Below are 14,801 nucleotides of genomic sequence, written 5' to 3' on the forward strand. Positions count from 1 at the left end.
GTCTTCCGTTGGAAACGGAAGACCTTAATAATAATAATAATAATGAAGAAGAAGAACGCGAACAATAATAGTAAGGTCTTCCGCAGGAGACGGAAGACCTTAATAATAAGAAACAGAGTAAAAACAATATGTTCCCAAACTTTGTTTGGGGAACATAACTAGAGATTGTTTTTATGAAAAGCAACTGTCTCCCCAGCTCCCCAAATTGGAAGTCCTCCAAATGCAACCTCCTCCCCTTAATGTACTGCATGGTATAGAGGATAAAGCATGGACAGGAACATAGACATTATGAACTCCGATAAGCCATGTAGGAGAAGTGTTCACAAACTATTTTACACCCTCAACCCCTCAGATCCACTATAACTTTAAGGACATAATTGGATCCTCCTGTCCCTGCAATATGCACATCTGCAAATGGCATTGAAATATTGTACAAAATTTCAAGTCTATCGGATAAGCCATATAGTAGAAGCGTTCACAAGCTATTTTAACATCCTTCACCCTCTTAGATCCACTATAATTTTTAGTAAAATAATTGGATCCTCCTGTCCTGACAATATGCACATCTACAAATGACAATGAAGCACTGTACACAGTTTCAACTTTATCCAATAAGCCATAAAGGAGAAGTGTTCACAAGCTATTTTACATCCTCCACCCCTCTTAGATCCACTATCACTTTTAGGAAAATAATAGGATTGTTCTGTCTCACCAATACGCACATCTACAAATGGCAATGAAGCATTGTATAAAGTTTCAAATCTATCCAATAAGCCATACAGGAGGAGAAGTGTTCACAAGCTATTTTACATCCTCCACCCCTCTTAGATAGGAAAATAATTGGATCTTCCTGTCCTGACAATATGCACATCTACAAATGACAATGAAGCATTGTACAAAGTTTCAAGTCTATCCGATAAGCCATGTAGGAGGTGAAGCGTTCACAGAATTTTGTGACAGACAGACGGACGGAAAGTACAAAAACAATATGTCTCCCCCTGAAAGAGGGGAGACAAAAAATTAGTTCTTGTGGATATGTTTAAAATATCACTAGTTCCAAGGGCTACAAAAGCTAAAAACAAAAATTCCAGTTCTGAATATCTAAGCTAAAATCTATAATATTCAGCAAAAGTATAAAACAAGATGTGTTCTTAAAATTAATGCCCTCGAAAGTGCCCAGTATATATATACTGGTGAAAGGCTTACGTAATTAACACGATATGACTTATTTGGACCTGTATGCACGTCCTAGAGTCAAAACCCTATTAGATAGCAAAATTCATAATTTTGGTACATCCTTTCCTACTTTCCCTAAATATGCAGTTAGTTTTTATACTGTAACAGCAAAAATAAAGAAGTCTTTCAATTTAAAGACAATAATCACTATAATATCACTATAATAATTTAAATGAACCTACCCTTAAACCAAAACCATTACCCTTACCCCCTGGGATCTTGAAATACCCTTACCCCCTGGGATCTTGAAATACCCTTACCCCCTGGGATCTTGAAATACCCTTACCCCCTGGGATCTTGAAATACCCTTGCCCCCTGGGATCTTGAAATTTAAAATTTTGGTAAGGTCAACCTATGTAGTAGCTCCTTCTAAATATCTATTTAGTTTCAATTCAGTATCAATAGCATTAAAAAAGATATTATTTAAATTTTTTACACTATATAATACTAAGTCTTAGCCCCACCCTGGGGTCAGAACTTCTGTCCCAAGGATCATGAAATTTACAATTTTTGTAGAGGCCTTCTTACTATATACATCAGTATAAATTTTATTTAGTTTTTCTTACACATGTGAGATTGTACAGAGGATTTTTTAAAACTGGTCAATTTATGGCAGTTTTTGCCCTGCCCCTAAAGCCCCAGGGGTGCAGGAGTCCTGAAATTTACAATTTATGCCCCCTTGTTCAAAGCATGCTTCATACCAAATTTGAAAGGAATTGGAATGGTACTTATATCAACAAGACATTAAAAATGTTCTATAGTTAGGCCCCATCCTGATACCAAAACCCCTACCCCTGGAATCAACAAATTTACAATTTTGGTAAAGGACTACCTGTTCTTTCTAAATATCTATTTAGTTTTAATTTAGTATCACTACTGGCTCACCTCACTTTCACAGGAAAAGCTATAGAGTTATGTAAGGAAATTCTCTTCCAATACATTAGAGGCCACAGATACTCTTTAGGACAAGTTTTATTATCAAATCTTGAACGACAATCATTTAGCATAAATCTGTGACTTTGACCATTTAAAAATACAAAAAGATCAGTCATTGCCAGGCCATGGAAACATTTCACATCAAATTTAATACTCAAATGTTAATTGAAATCTTGGTACAGAATACAATTTCACTGTTTAGACCTTTAACAGTTTGATGAAATACAACAGGTATACAAGTCTAAGGTCCTAAAGGCTATGTGTGGTTGCATTAGTAAAGCTTGTACTGTAAAACAAGCAATAGCAAAGTGCTGGGAATGAACAATTTTGATTTGTTATAAACTCAATTCTTTATATCCAGTTCATAAGTTCATAACATGTTTTAAAACTACAGGGAATGAAAAAAGTGTGAATTCAATATATTAAGTATGCTCGCAATAAAACATAATTTAATGTCAATATATTTAAAAATATCATCTATACTGGTAAACCGATGGATGACACACTTGAATGGCCATCTCCCTCTTCTAAAATTGATTATTTAAAATATTCATGCTATAAAATTAAAATACCATTTCTGTGCAAGACCCTTACAATAACCTCTCTCTACTGGACAGTTATTACCTCATCATGAAGAAAATCAAACAGCTATTGATAAACCTAGTGACAGTGATCGTGCCATAGTTACGGCTAGCATAAACAAACTCATTTGGAAATTATATTGGGTATATACTTCACATTACTAGTAATGCATTTAGATTATCAAACATCATATTTGGTCCTATGATATACAAACAACACCCACTGTCTGTCCAGCAGCCATTGTGTTTGATGTTGTCACATAACACACAAAATACCGTTCAACCATTGGTCCAGCAGCCATTGTGCTTGCATGGCCCTGACATACAATATTATACCACTCAAAAAACCACATGTTTACATTAAAAGCCTTTATAAGATCACACCCCAATTTTTGCCATTCTTTCTAAAACCTTTCTTATTTTTCAAATCTCCTTGATATGAAAAGTTCTTGAATGATTTCTGAAATAGATTTCAATTCTATATCGCAATGAATATGTCATACATCAACCGGGCTTGCTCAGTAAACTACATATCACCAAACTACCCAGTAGCATCATGCAGGGGTCCCAGATTCATGTTCTGATTGATTCAGTAATTTCTCCTGAGCTCCTTATTGCTGCAGTAACTTATACACAACCTTCTCTAATACAATAAGACATTACAGTTTAACTTGCCACATCCACGAACTAACAAAATATACCAACTCTTTAAACTGACATGGTGATATACATCAAGTTCTTTTCTAAAAACAAGATAGAATAAAAGTGAATTGTTCCTGAAATGTCACAAAAAATTATTGAGATATGTTGTGTATGTCCTTAACTATATTAAGGTAGCTCAGTACACTAAAACTTATACTCTTTATGACACTACGTCATAAGATGGCGATTTAAATGTTTTGGGAAATTATTTGTATCGATCGATTCATTTGTATATCATCGTAGCTCAGTGGTTAAAGCATTGGGCTGGTGAATCACAGATTTCAAGTTCAAATCCGACAGTCTTTTTGTTCATATGTGTTGAAATATTTTTTTTGAAAATCATGTTTTTATCAAAATTGCATATTTTCTGCCTTTTTGGCATATCTACTTATTATATATCATCATATCTTTTATGAATAAATCAATTCGTACTGATTTGAGAAACTATTTCAGGGTGTAGTGAGCCACCTTAAACTTAAGATACAGAAAAACATGTTTTTATGAACATGTTTATAATGATCAAATTCCCACTTGCTGCAAAGTGATATTTATTCCCCTATGAGAGGAAAATAATGAAAATTGTTTTGGATATAATGAAGTTTGGTTATAATGACCTGTTTTTCACTTACCCTTGAGGTTCGCTATAACTGTGTTTTACTGTACATAAAATGTATGCCTTGTCATGGCTCTTACACCAAAGAAATCAATTGCATCTGATGCATAATGCAATAGTCCTTCTAGTTAGGAAATGTAAAATTCTATATTTTTGTCAATATTTGGAAAAGTTATAAATGTATATAGCAACATCATAATTTTCATCAAGTCCCCTCCTGCATGATTAAAACTATCAAAAATATTTATTTTGATTACAAAGTAGTCACTTGTAATGTGATGAAATGTACTGCTTTCAATTCGCTTGCATTGACAGACCAATGTTTAAAACTATAATAAAGGTAAAAAAAAAATTCATTTGTGCAGTATTTGCTAATTAGTACATGTTTACAATAAGCATTCGCTTTATAAACTATACTCTTCAATATTCACTATACTGATCAGAAACTCAAACAACAAAAAAGGACTTCACTGGTACATTTCTTTTTTCTGAGAAAACAAAGGTTTGATTAAATCCAAATCAAAGCATTGAAGGGAACTTGCTTTAGATGACTAAATCATTCCACAAACACTACCTAGAGGCAAAGGAAGAAGTAAATTAGCAGACGATCCTTTATTTTCAACTGATGAATAAATCCAGTCATATTCCTTTTCCAGGCAAAATGAAAGTCGGGCAAATGCACGATAACAAAAATTACATCCACTTATAAGTTTTAGTTACTGCAATGCTAAAGTTCTGAAAGCTTTCACATACTATCGAGTCAGGGTAATTGGACACAATCTCTCTTAATGCATAATATCAGTTTCCTCCTTCTGATTGAGAGCTGTGAAATAAACTACACCAGTTTATGTAAAACTATGAATTATCATAACTGTCATGTAAATTTCACACTCTCACTCAAAGGCATGCTTGACTTAATTTCTTACATTGTAAACAATTACACAAAGTAAAACCATTCCCTAGATAGAATTTCAACTGATCATCGATAGACTGTGTTTTGTCACCCAAAGTAAAATTAATTATTGTAATAATTGAAATACGGATTGGCTTGTTTTTGACAAACAGCAATTTCATCAAAAACTACAGATGTGGGTGACATTAAACATAAAATTAATTCAGGACAGCCTAAGAACACTTTACTGAAATCAGGTGGACTGGTGTCACTTCTGATGTACATTTTCTACATCTATGCAACCAGATGAGTGTGTAGCAGAATCCAACATGGTGGGAAAAATAGAAAGAAAACAATTGAGGTGCATGTAAATTTTTTTGAATTATTTCAAGCCAAAGTATAAATAAAATAATTGCATATAGAATTATATATTTTAAAAAAAAACACAAGCAGCAATTAAATATAAGTCAAATAATCAAGAAAATTTGCACATGCTACACATTTTCATAGAAAAACAAGATGTGTTTGTGAAACACTGATGTCCTCTGTATCACAGAAAAGTTGATATTGGTCAAGGTTAAAGTTTTTTAAAAGTAGGTTAAACCCCAAGGTCAAGGTCATGAGATTAAAAAACTTTGGTACCCAAAGGAAGATCTTCTCAAAAGAAATACACATGTGAAATATGAAAGCTCTAGCACTGATCATTCAAAAGAAGAGGTTCATGATACTAAATCTTAGAAGCTGGAATCTTCATGAGATGAAATACCTTTACGAGAAATTTTACGAGATGAGGTAGAACCTTTCTGAGATGAGAGTCTTTAAGAAATGGAAATCTTTATGATTGGTTAATTGTATAATGTTTAACGTCCCACTCAAGAATTTTTCACTCAATGACATATAGAAACGTCATCATTGCTAGTGAAGGGCTGCAAAATTTAGGCCTTAATTGCTCGGCGCTTATGGCCTTTGAGCAGGGAGGGATTTTTATTGTGCCACACCTGCTGTGACATATGGGACCTCGTTTTTGTGGTCTCATCCGAAGGACCATCCCATTTAGTTGCCTCTTACAACATGCAAGGGGTATGATATGAGAACCTTCATGAGATAAAAACCTTCTAATTATGAGGTAAGAAATTTCATGAGATGGACACAAGGCTCCAACGAAATTCACCTCTGATAAAGAATGCTGAGAAGTGGACAAACTTTAAGACACATAAAAAGTTTTTGTTGACAGGTTACATACTGGTGATAAAGGTCTCCCAAGGCCCCTTGATCCATTTTCTGCATGACCTCCTTGGAGGGCAGAACCACAGTGTCATTGTAAGGGTCTGGATACCTCAAGCGGTATTCATCAAGCTTTGACAAAGTCTTCGGAAACTGAAATAGATGGAAAGCAATTCTGGCTATAATAGTTTCAAGTAAAATACTAAAATGTAGGATGAAGCATCTATAGGCAAAGAAAACATTACTTGATAATGGACAATATAAAAATATTACCTGTGTAATACTGATGTGCATGCAGTTCGCTAAACATTTTTGAACATTTGAAAGATGCACAGTAAGATACCTCAAAGCAGCACAATAAATAAAAACCATTGATTGTAAGTAACACACAATAATTAGCAGCCTGGCAGGAACATATAGGTACATATTACATGTTGCAGAAATCTTTAATATCACCTTGCATGTTGATATATTCGTGTTACATGTTTAAGACATTCTAGATTGAATTTTTGTGATTTGTTAAATGTATATATAAATATATATATATATATATACACACACACACACACACACACACACACACACACACACACACACACACACACACACATACATGTAGCTGAGGGTAACAGAAAAGTTCCACCCCACAAAAACCATTGTCCGAGCCTTGGCTTACATGCACTTTGGTTGAGAATGATATTTTTCAGGGAGAAAATTTTCAATGCATGCAGTATAATACACAATCTATGTTATTTATGTGTATATATTTACAACGATTACATCCAGGTCATGATTAAGTTAATATACAGCTTCACCTCCGGCACGCGGTGAAAAATGATGTAAAATTCTCAAAAAAAATTTGTTGTGTAACTATCCTGGTCCTAAATTTAAATTTCATCACTTAAAAAACTATACACTTACTGTTCAAATATACATGTATGAATAATTAAAGGGCTTTTTGTGATGATGTATGAACAATAGAATGTTTAGCTGTAAACTATAGTTCAGTTGTACATAGCTATAGTATACAAACTTTTTTCTTCTGGTGTCAGACGAGTTTACACATGCCAGCTATAGTATACATTCAACATGAAAATTCCTTCTTACAACACTAAAAGAACATTTTCTTCACAGGTCCTTAGTTTATATATCTACGTATTCTACACACTGTGTAATAGTTGTGAACTTTAGGTAATTGTCATATGTGACTTGTGAAGGACCATATATCATAATATGAAGACCTGTTTACCTGTTTTTTGGGATTCTCAGTATTTACGATGGTTAAGTGTCGTGTCTGTATAAGGTTCAACATTTGCAAGAGAAATCCCAATTTTAGATATTTCAGGAATTCAATTAAAACAGCAAAAATGAACTTCCAAAAACAAACAACTGCACTATTAGCAGGGTTTGAACAATGAAAAAATTGGGAGTAAAAGGCATTCATTGTACTAAGCCTTATTTGAATTAATTGAATGAATCTACATGAAGAAGGAAGCCGTATGATGAACAGACATCCAATAATCACGTTCTTCACTGGAATTGTCCACGAGGTCAGAGGTATACTTTCATTTGCTAAGCAGTCATAAGAGTTACAATATGGACCTAATTTGGCCTCCTAAATTTTTTTTGAAAGAAACTCTAGATTTTTACGGACAGAATATGCACAACATACATGTGTGTAATTTTTTTTTTTAAAATTGTTGGTAATCCTAAAATGTTCAGTTTTTCTTAGATTTTAGAAATTTTAATGAAAGTGCATGTGCACACAATTTCCAATCCCCATATACTGAGTGACTTTGTAAACAATATTCATATCATTACTACATATACATCTATATTTCAAATGTTTTACGGTTGACACAGTATTTTATCATACTGGTAAAAGGCCAATCTCTAAAGCTTACAAAAAGCATGAAACGATTACATAAATCGAAATTGGGATCGGATAAACTGGGTATCCACACATTTCGGAGAAGTTATTGCCCCCCCCCCCCCCCCCCCCCCCCCCCCAAATTTCCAAACCCTTTCAAAATTTAAATCGACAAAACATTTTTCATCTGGATAGGTTTTAAGTAATAAATGTATACAGTATGTTTGGACCAAGTATTGGACCATTATCTCCACATCCTCACTCAGCACAGTTGTGCTCAAAAGCTGAGGATCTAACTTCCTTATCAAATTACAGGAACACTGGAGAAATAGTGGTAAATTAAAGTTGACAAGTGGATGAACAAAGAGTCCCTAAGTGTTTTACAGGCGACACCTTATATCTGTAGTATAACTGATTCAGAACTTGATACATTTTACAGACACTCAAAAAAGCTTGTATAATTTGAACTTCCCATTTTAAAAAACATCTATAATTACCTCTTTGAATTCACCTTTTGAGTGGATAATTATATAATTCTACCATAACCATGGATCCTCTAATACTTCCTAATATTTTGTCTGAAATTTATAGCAGGTATAAATAAATACATGTATATGTATTCAGACATGTCTAATAAAACAGACACAAAAATGATATTTTGCAAAAATGATCACTCAAATGTAGTAAGAGGGGCATTAATACAGTAATATAAGAAATTTCAGATATTACTTTATCAATGCATATATATATACTACAGTAACGTGATCCAAAGAGTCGGATCACGTCTCGTTAACAGGCGCGGATCATCAGATCACATGAGAGGCTTCAAATGTGAATCCAGGACAGCAGGTAGACAGGAGTGGGTATAAAATGTGAATCCAGGACAGCAGGTAAACAGGAGTGGGTATAAAATATGAATCCATGACAGCAGGTTGACAGGAGTGGGTATAAAATGTGAATCCAGGACAGCAGATAGACAGGAGTGGGTATACAATGTGAATCCAGCAGGTAGACAGGAGTGGGCATAAAATGTGAATCCAGCACAGCAGGTAGACAGGAGTGGGCATAAAATGTGAATCCAACACAGCAGGTAGACAGGAGTGGGCATAAAATGTGAATCCAGCACAGCAGGTAAACAGGAGTGGGCATAAAATGTGAATCCAACACAGCAGATAGACAGGAGTGGGCATAAAATGTGAATCCAGCACAGCAGGTAGACAGGAGTGGGCATAAAATGTGAATCCAGCACAGCAGGTAAACAGGAGTGGGTATACAATGTGAATCCAGCAGGTAGACAGGAGTGGGCATACAATGTGAATCCAGGACAGCAGGTAAACAGGAGTGGGTATAAAATATGAATCCATGACAGCAGGTTGACAGGAGTGGGTATAAAATGTGAATCCAGGACAGCAGATAGACAGGAGTGGGTATACAATGTGAATCCAGCAGGTAGACAGGAGTGGGCATAAAATGTGAATCCAGCACAGCAGGTAGACAGGAGTGGGCATAAAATGTGAATCCAACACAGCAGGTAGACAGGAGTGGGCATAAAATGTGAATCCAGCACAGCAGGTAAACAGGAGTGGGCATAAAATGTGAATCCAACACAGCAGATAGACAGGAGTGGGCATAAAATGTGAATCCAGCACAGCAGGTAGACAGGAGTGGGCATAAAATGTGAATCCAGCACAGCAGGTAAACAGGAGTGGGTATACAATGTGAATCCAGGACAGCAGGTAAACAAGAGTGGGTATAAAATGTGAATCCGGCATAGCTGGTAAACAGGAGTGGGTATACAATGTGAATCCAGGACAGTTGGTAGACAGGAGTGGGTATACAATGTGAATCCAGCAGGTAGACAGGAGTGGGCATACAATGTGAATCCAGGACAGCAGGTAGACAGGAGTGGGCATACAATGTGAATCCAGGACAGTAGGTAGACAGGAGTCAGAGTGGACATACAGTGCAAGTCTAAGACAGGCCTGGTGGTAGAATGTGCACTTCATGAGTGGGCATGCATTTGTAAATCCAAAACAGCTGGTAGACAAGAGAGACTTTGAAGTAAATGGCGACTCTTCCCTCACCAATCTCAATGGATATAATAAATTTTGTCATATTATAGTTGTAATGAGAGCATCAAAGATGCAAAGTTTCCCAAAATGTAAAGCAAATTAACTCCATATCATCATGAGGCATAACTCATATTAGTAATGCCTATATTCATTGGTCACTGACAACAATTTCAATCTTCTGGTAAATTATCATCTGGAAACCAGAACTTCTGCTATTTTCCTAATCAACTGTAAATCTAAAAATAAATTTCAATTTTGAAAATACATGAAGGCATAAACTGCACCACTATAACCACCGATATTCTTTTCATGAAGTACTAACGCGCTTCATGGAGTACTAACGCGCTTCATGGAGTACATACATCTAGCGTGAATCATTGCAGTTTATGCCCTCCTGTATTTTCATAAATGAAATTTATTTCTTAAATATACATTAGCAAATAACACACCAAACTTCAGCTACTGAAAACTGAATTGTGGCAGACAGAAAGAGAAAGCTTAAAACAACTCCCAACTTTGCCATTAGGGGACTAAAACCAGACTTAATAAGTGCAAATATATGTCTCTAGCTGAAGCAATATAAAATTGTCTCTGAAGCAGTATGTCTAGTTTTGATAATGAACAGCAAAAAATACAAGCCTAAAAATGGTAGTGACCTTGACCATATAGATATACCACCATGTCAAGCATTAGCATCTACATGTGGATTTGTATCAGTTGTAAACAACTTATTTAATTTGAAACAATATATTGCAAATCGCAATACATATTGTGTACCACGATACTGTGCAAGGAAAACTCGCTTAACAAATACTAGTATTGACCAGGCAGCAGTCACAGAACACTATTTACAATAACAGTCATTCCATTGATATAAAGACAGCACATCAATTTCACTGCCATTCACGATTTGTAGGACATGCAAAAACCCCTCTCCCACTGCTTCAGGCCTGGTGTTTCAACGTTTCTGCTAGACAGTTATTATCCTGTGACCTGCGATAATTAATTTGTCAATGAGCAGCGAGGAAGAAAAGTACATGGAGTATCCCCTATAGGAACCAATTTAAATTGTGGTGATTGTTAGAGTATATGGATCAATTGGTCTTGATCTCCTCTGTGAAATTTAAATGGTCAGAAGTTTTCAGGACAGTTGTGCTAATTTACAAAGCCGTCCATTGTATATTGAATGACCAATTCGATTGACAAGTCCCAGCAGAGTTACTTAGCAACGACAATAGATTCATCGTAGCTTTGATGAACATGAAGAGGACATACTGTAATATTTACATTTCCAATGCTCTTGTCTTTGTTTATATCTTTACAAATATAATAATAGTAATTTCCTCATCATCATGATACTGTGCTGCAGTTGTGAACCATGCAGCATGAATCTTGATAAATATATATAGTACGTCTATTTTAACGCCTGAGAATTCCTACAGAACATAAATTTATATATGAAAGAAATAATTTGAAAATACATGAGGGTATGAACTGTGACACTTCAAGTCAGCATACTTTTCATGAAGCAGTAGTGCGATTTATGAATTATGCTTGTGTGAAGTATCATATAGTTCATATACCCTCATGTACTTTTAAAAATAAAATTTATTTCTTAATTAACAAACGTAAACAGAAAATTATTTTTACTTTGCACATGACGAAAAGAGAAGAAATTTTGTTATGCTAATCAAACTGTGCAAGCATGTCAACAAACAAATAGTTCATTACTAACATTAGTTCTATGCTACACTTCCATTTCATACTCATTCACCTAATTGAGCAATGAAAGCTTCACATTAATTCCATAGCTCTCTACATTCTTCATTAAATTAAAAAAAAAAATTCACCTTTGAGAGATAAATACAAATTTTTTGTGCAGTGTGTCATTTTGTATTACAAAATGCAAGTACAAGTAAGTCGATTTGCGCTGATATTAAAGTGTCGCACTCATGCACTCTCTGGTTGCCTCTTGCTCATCAATCTAGTTCTGCAAATCCATCCTAATAAAATACGCCCTCCGGTTAAAAAACACCTTCTGAGAAAAAGTTCTGTAGCTCTCTAGGGAAAATCCAGATAGACCCTATGTTCTGCAGCTAAGAGAAAGTAGATTGACAGAATATCACACACACAAAAATACATTGAAGCAGTAAGAGTCAAGCATGCTAATTAACATTTTCTGCCTCTAATGATAGCACATTATATACATAACACACAAGTCTCATTTGTCTTGACAGCCTTGCACTTGATCATTTAAAGAACATCTATCAGGTCTGAATTTGATGTGTTCTGTCTGTCTCATACAAATTACATACTATTACGTAGCTGTTGTAAACAGTATTGAGATCAAACCCTCCTTTTTATTCCAGTGTCCATTGTGACAAAATATGATGTTCTTAATTGTATTGTAAAAAAAAATTTGTGTATAATTGTTTGTAAGTGTCATAATCATGTATGTCGTTTGTTATACTCGAAAGGACCCTGATTTGGAATACATAAATCTACAGATCTATTTATTGTAGCCCAAATTTCAAATATTTTCAGTTTACCAGTATTTTGCCAGATTTCAGTTTTGAATTCAAAATACTAAATAACTGAATTAATTATATAATTTTACTAGCTGGTAGCTTAAAACCAATGATTTCACCTGAGGGCTATCTCCACTCCTGTCTTACTGGGACACTTCAGAAGAGCTGTCACATCCAACAAGAGCATTCATAATCATGTATTTTATATAAGAAGGCTATTCATCAAGATTAATTGCTATTTTAAATATTTGAGGAATAATTTAAACCTAGTTGCTTGACTATATAAATAAATTTCTGATACACCTGCAAAACTTATATTGTCATTTTTCTAATAAGGCCTAAAATAAAAATTGCTGTGTTTCAATTAACCCGACTGACAATAAACTATACTCACCATGCTCACTATAGAAATTTTTTTGAATATCATTGAAGAAACACTTTACAAAATTGTAATTTATATCAAAGCACATTGCATTAATCGTGAAAAATGAGCCCCTTCTGTTCAATATGATAAATTGATGATATTACCAGGTACCTGCATTTTGATTGTGATGAGGATGTTTCTTTCTGTACTATTAAAAGCTTCGTTTATCTATATATATAGTTTTATTTCCTACGAACCTATCCTAATTCTTACTCAGATGCATCTGTGTTAGGGGAAACAAGGCAATCTCTTTTTTTGGTCAAAATAGAAAAATATTTTCCCTCCGAGATCCTGCAATATTAAACGAGTTGACTGATCTTTTCAAAATGGAATAACTATACATTGATGCAACCGAAGAGTGTTGCTATTATTAGATGTACATGCATTGCACTGCATGTTATTAATGAAATATTGGAACTTCTACAATATATTTCAGAAGTGGTAATTATAATTATCTTCACTTTTCTATTAAAATTACTCCCGATTTACTTACAGAATTTGAGTTGACATCTAACTCTGGACAGTACAACAATTGTCTAATGTTAGTATTTCACTATTAGCACACATCACCCCTTTAACGATCGGAAGAGGTACCTTCCCTCCCCTTTTAAATATTTTCTGGATCCGCCCCCATGATGAATTTTTTAATTTAAAACTAAATTATTTGCGGGCGTATGGTTTTTTGTTTTGATTGTTGTTGGAGTTGGGTTTTTTTTTTACTGAAGATATATTTTCCACCAGATGGTGGATGACATCATACTTGGCTTTAGGACCCTGCAAATCATGATTACACCAGTCATACAGAAAACTTTTACAGACATGTGATGAGTGTCGACATTGCATGTGCATTGTAAATATATCAAATTACCTCTTTTACCGTTGCAGACTGTCGATTAAGTCGTTGTAAAACATTTGGCCCCGAGTGGAGAATATAGACGGTGGTAAAGCCTGCCAAAAATAGCAGAATCAGCAGCGCTGTATTCCTGCCTCGCATTCTCAATTCACTATCATACAGCACCAGAACCAGCTAGATCGCCACACTCCGTTAACAGAACGCCATACAAATCCTGTTCCAACAAAATCATGTGTAAAAGGTCCTTAAAATCTTTCTATGTTAATCCGTGTTTTGTTGGGACTAAATGTTTTCATTCGGTATTAAGCCACGTGTGACCACACCGCACGTCAAATGAATCTCTGTATAATATCGAAAATAGAACAGGCAGTCGTGCGCGAAGGAAAAACCGGTGTTGGGGAAAATTTCTTCCCAAAACAATTCAACCTGGTCATAATATGCTACTAATGGATTCTTTTGAGGGATATTTTGACATTTGTGTTTTTATTCTAAAAGTGATTCCTATTTTCGACACTTTAACGATCATTTCTCAATAAAATTAAAGACTATGTATTTTGAAATACAAAACAGCTGCTTCTTCAATTGATTGGCTCCAGTATGGGGTCTGATTTTAATCAGACTGCTTCTTCAATAAAAATGAAACACGGAAATATTCATATCTTCTGGCCACCACTTTGATTCCAAGCACAAGTATTGAAAAGATGTTGGAGTTCCTTATTGACAATATCTACTAAGTGTTTGGTGATCAGGTCTCCCAACAATCTGTTGGAATTTCCATGAGCACGAATTGTGCTCCTTTCTTAGCTGATTAGTTTTGCATTCTTGAGAGGCAGAATTTATTCAAAAGCATCTAAATGAGAAGAAAAAAAT

The 14,801-nt window shown here is 34.8% G+C and overlaps 1 protein-coding gene across 4 annotated transcripts in view; it reads right to left on the reverse strand.

The window, feature by feature from the left end:
- LOC125671388 (probable methyltransferase-like protein 24) overlaps positions 1 to 14,509 on the reverse strand; it is a 46,803-nt gene extending 32,294 nt beyond the window's left edge. For 2 of the 4 annotated variants that reach the window (XM_048907114.2, XM_048907116.2), the window contains exons 1-2: positions 13,947 to 14,509; positions 6,204 to 6,337 (exon numbers count right to left, since the gene is read on the reverse strand). In XM_048907114.2, coding sequence (XP_048763071.1) covers positions 6,204 to 6,337; positions 13,947 to 14,072 — 260 coding nt within the window. In that variant the 5' untranslated portion in view covers positions 14,073 to 14,509. The remainder of the gene's footprint in view (positions 1 to 6,203; positions 6,338 to 13,946) is intronic. The other 2 variants (XM_048907115.2, XM_056163464.1) reach the window with 2 other exon arrangements.
- Between the last annotated feature and the right edge of the window lie 292 nt (positions 14,510 to 14,801).

This window comes from Ostrea edulis, chromosome 4, assembly GCF_947568905.1.
Source record: "Ostrea edulis chromosome 4, xbOstEdul1.1, whole genome shotgun sequence".
Lineage (NCBI taxonomy): Eukaryota > Metazoa > Mollusca > Bivalvia > Ostreida > Ostreidae > Ostrea > Ostrea edulis.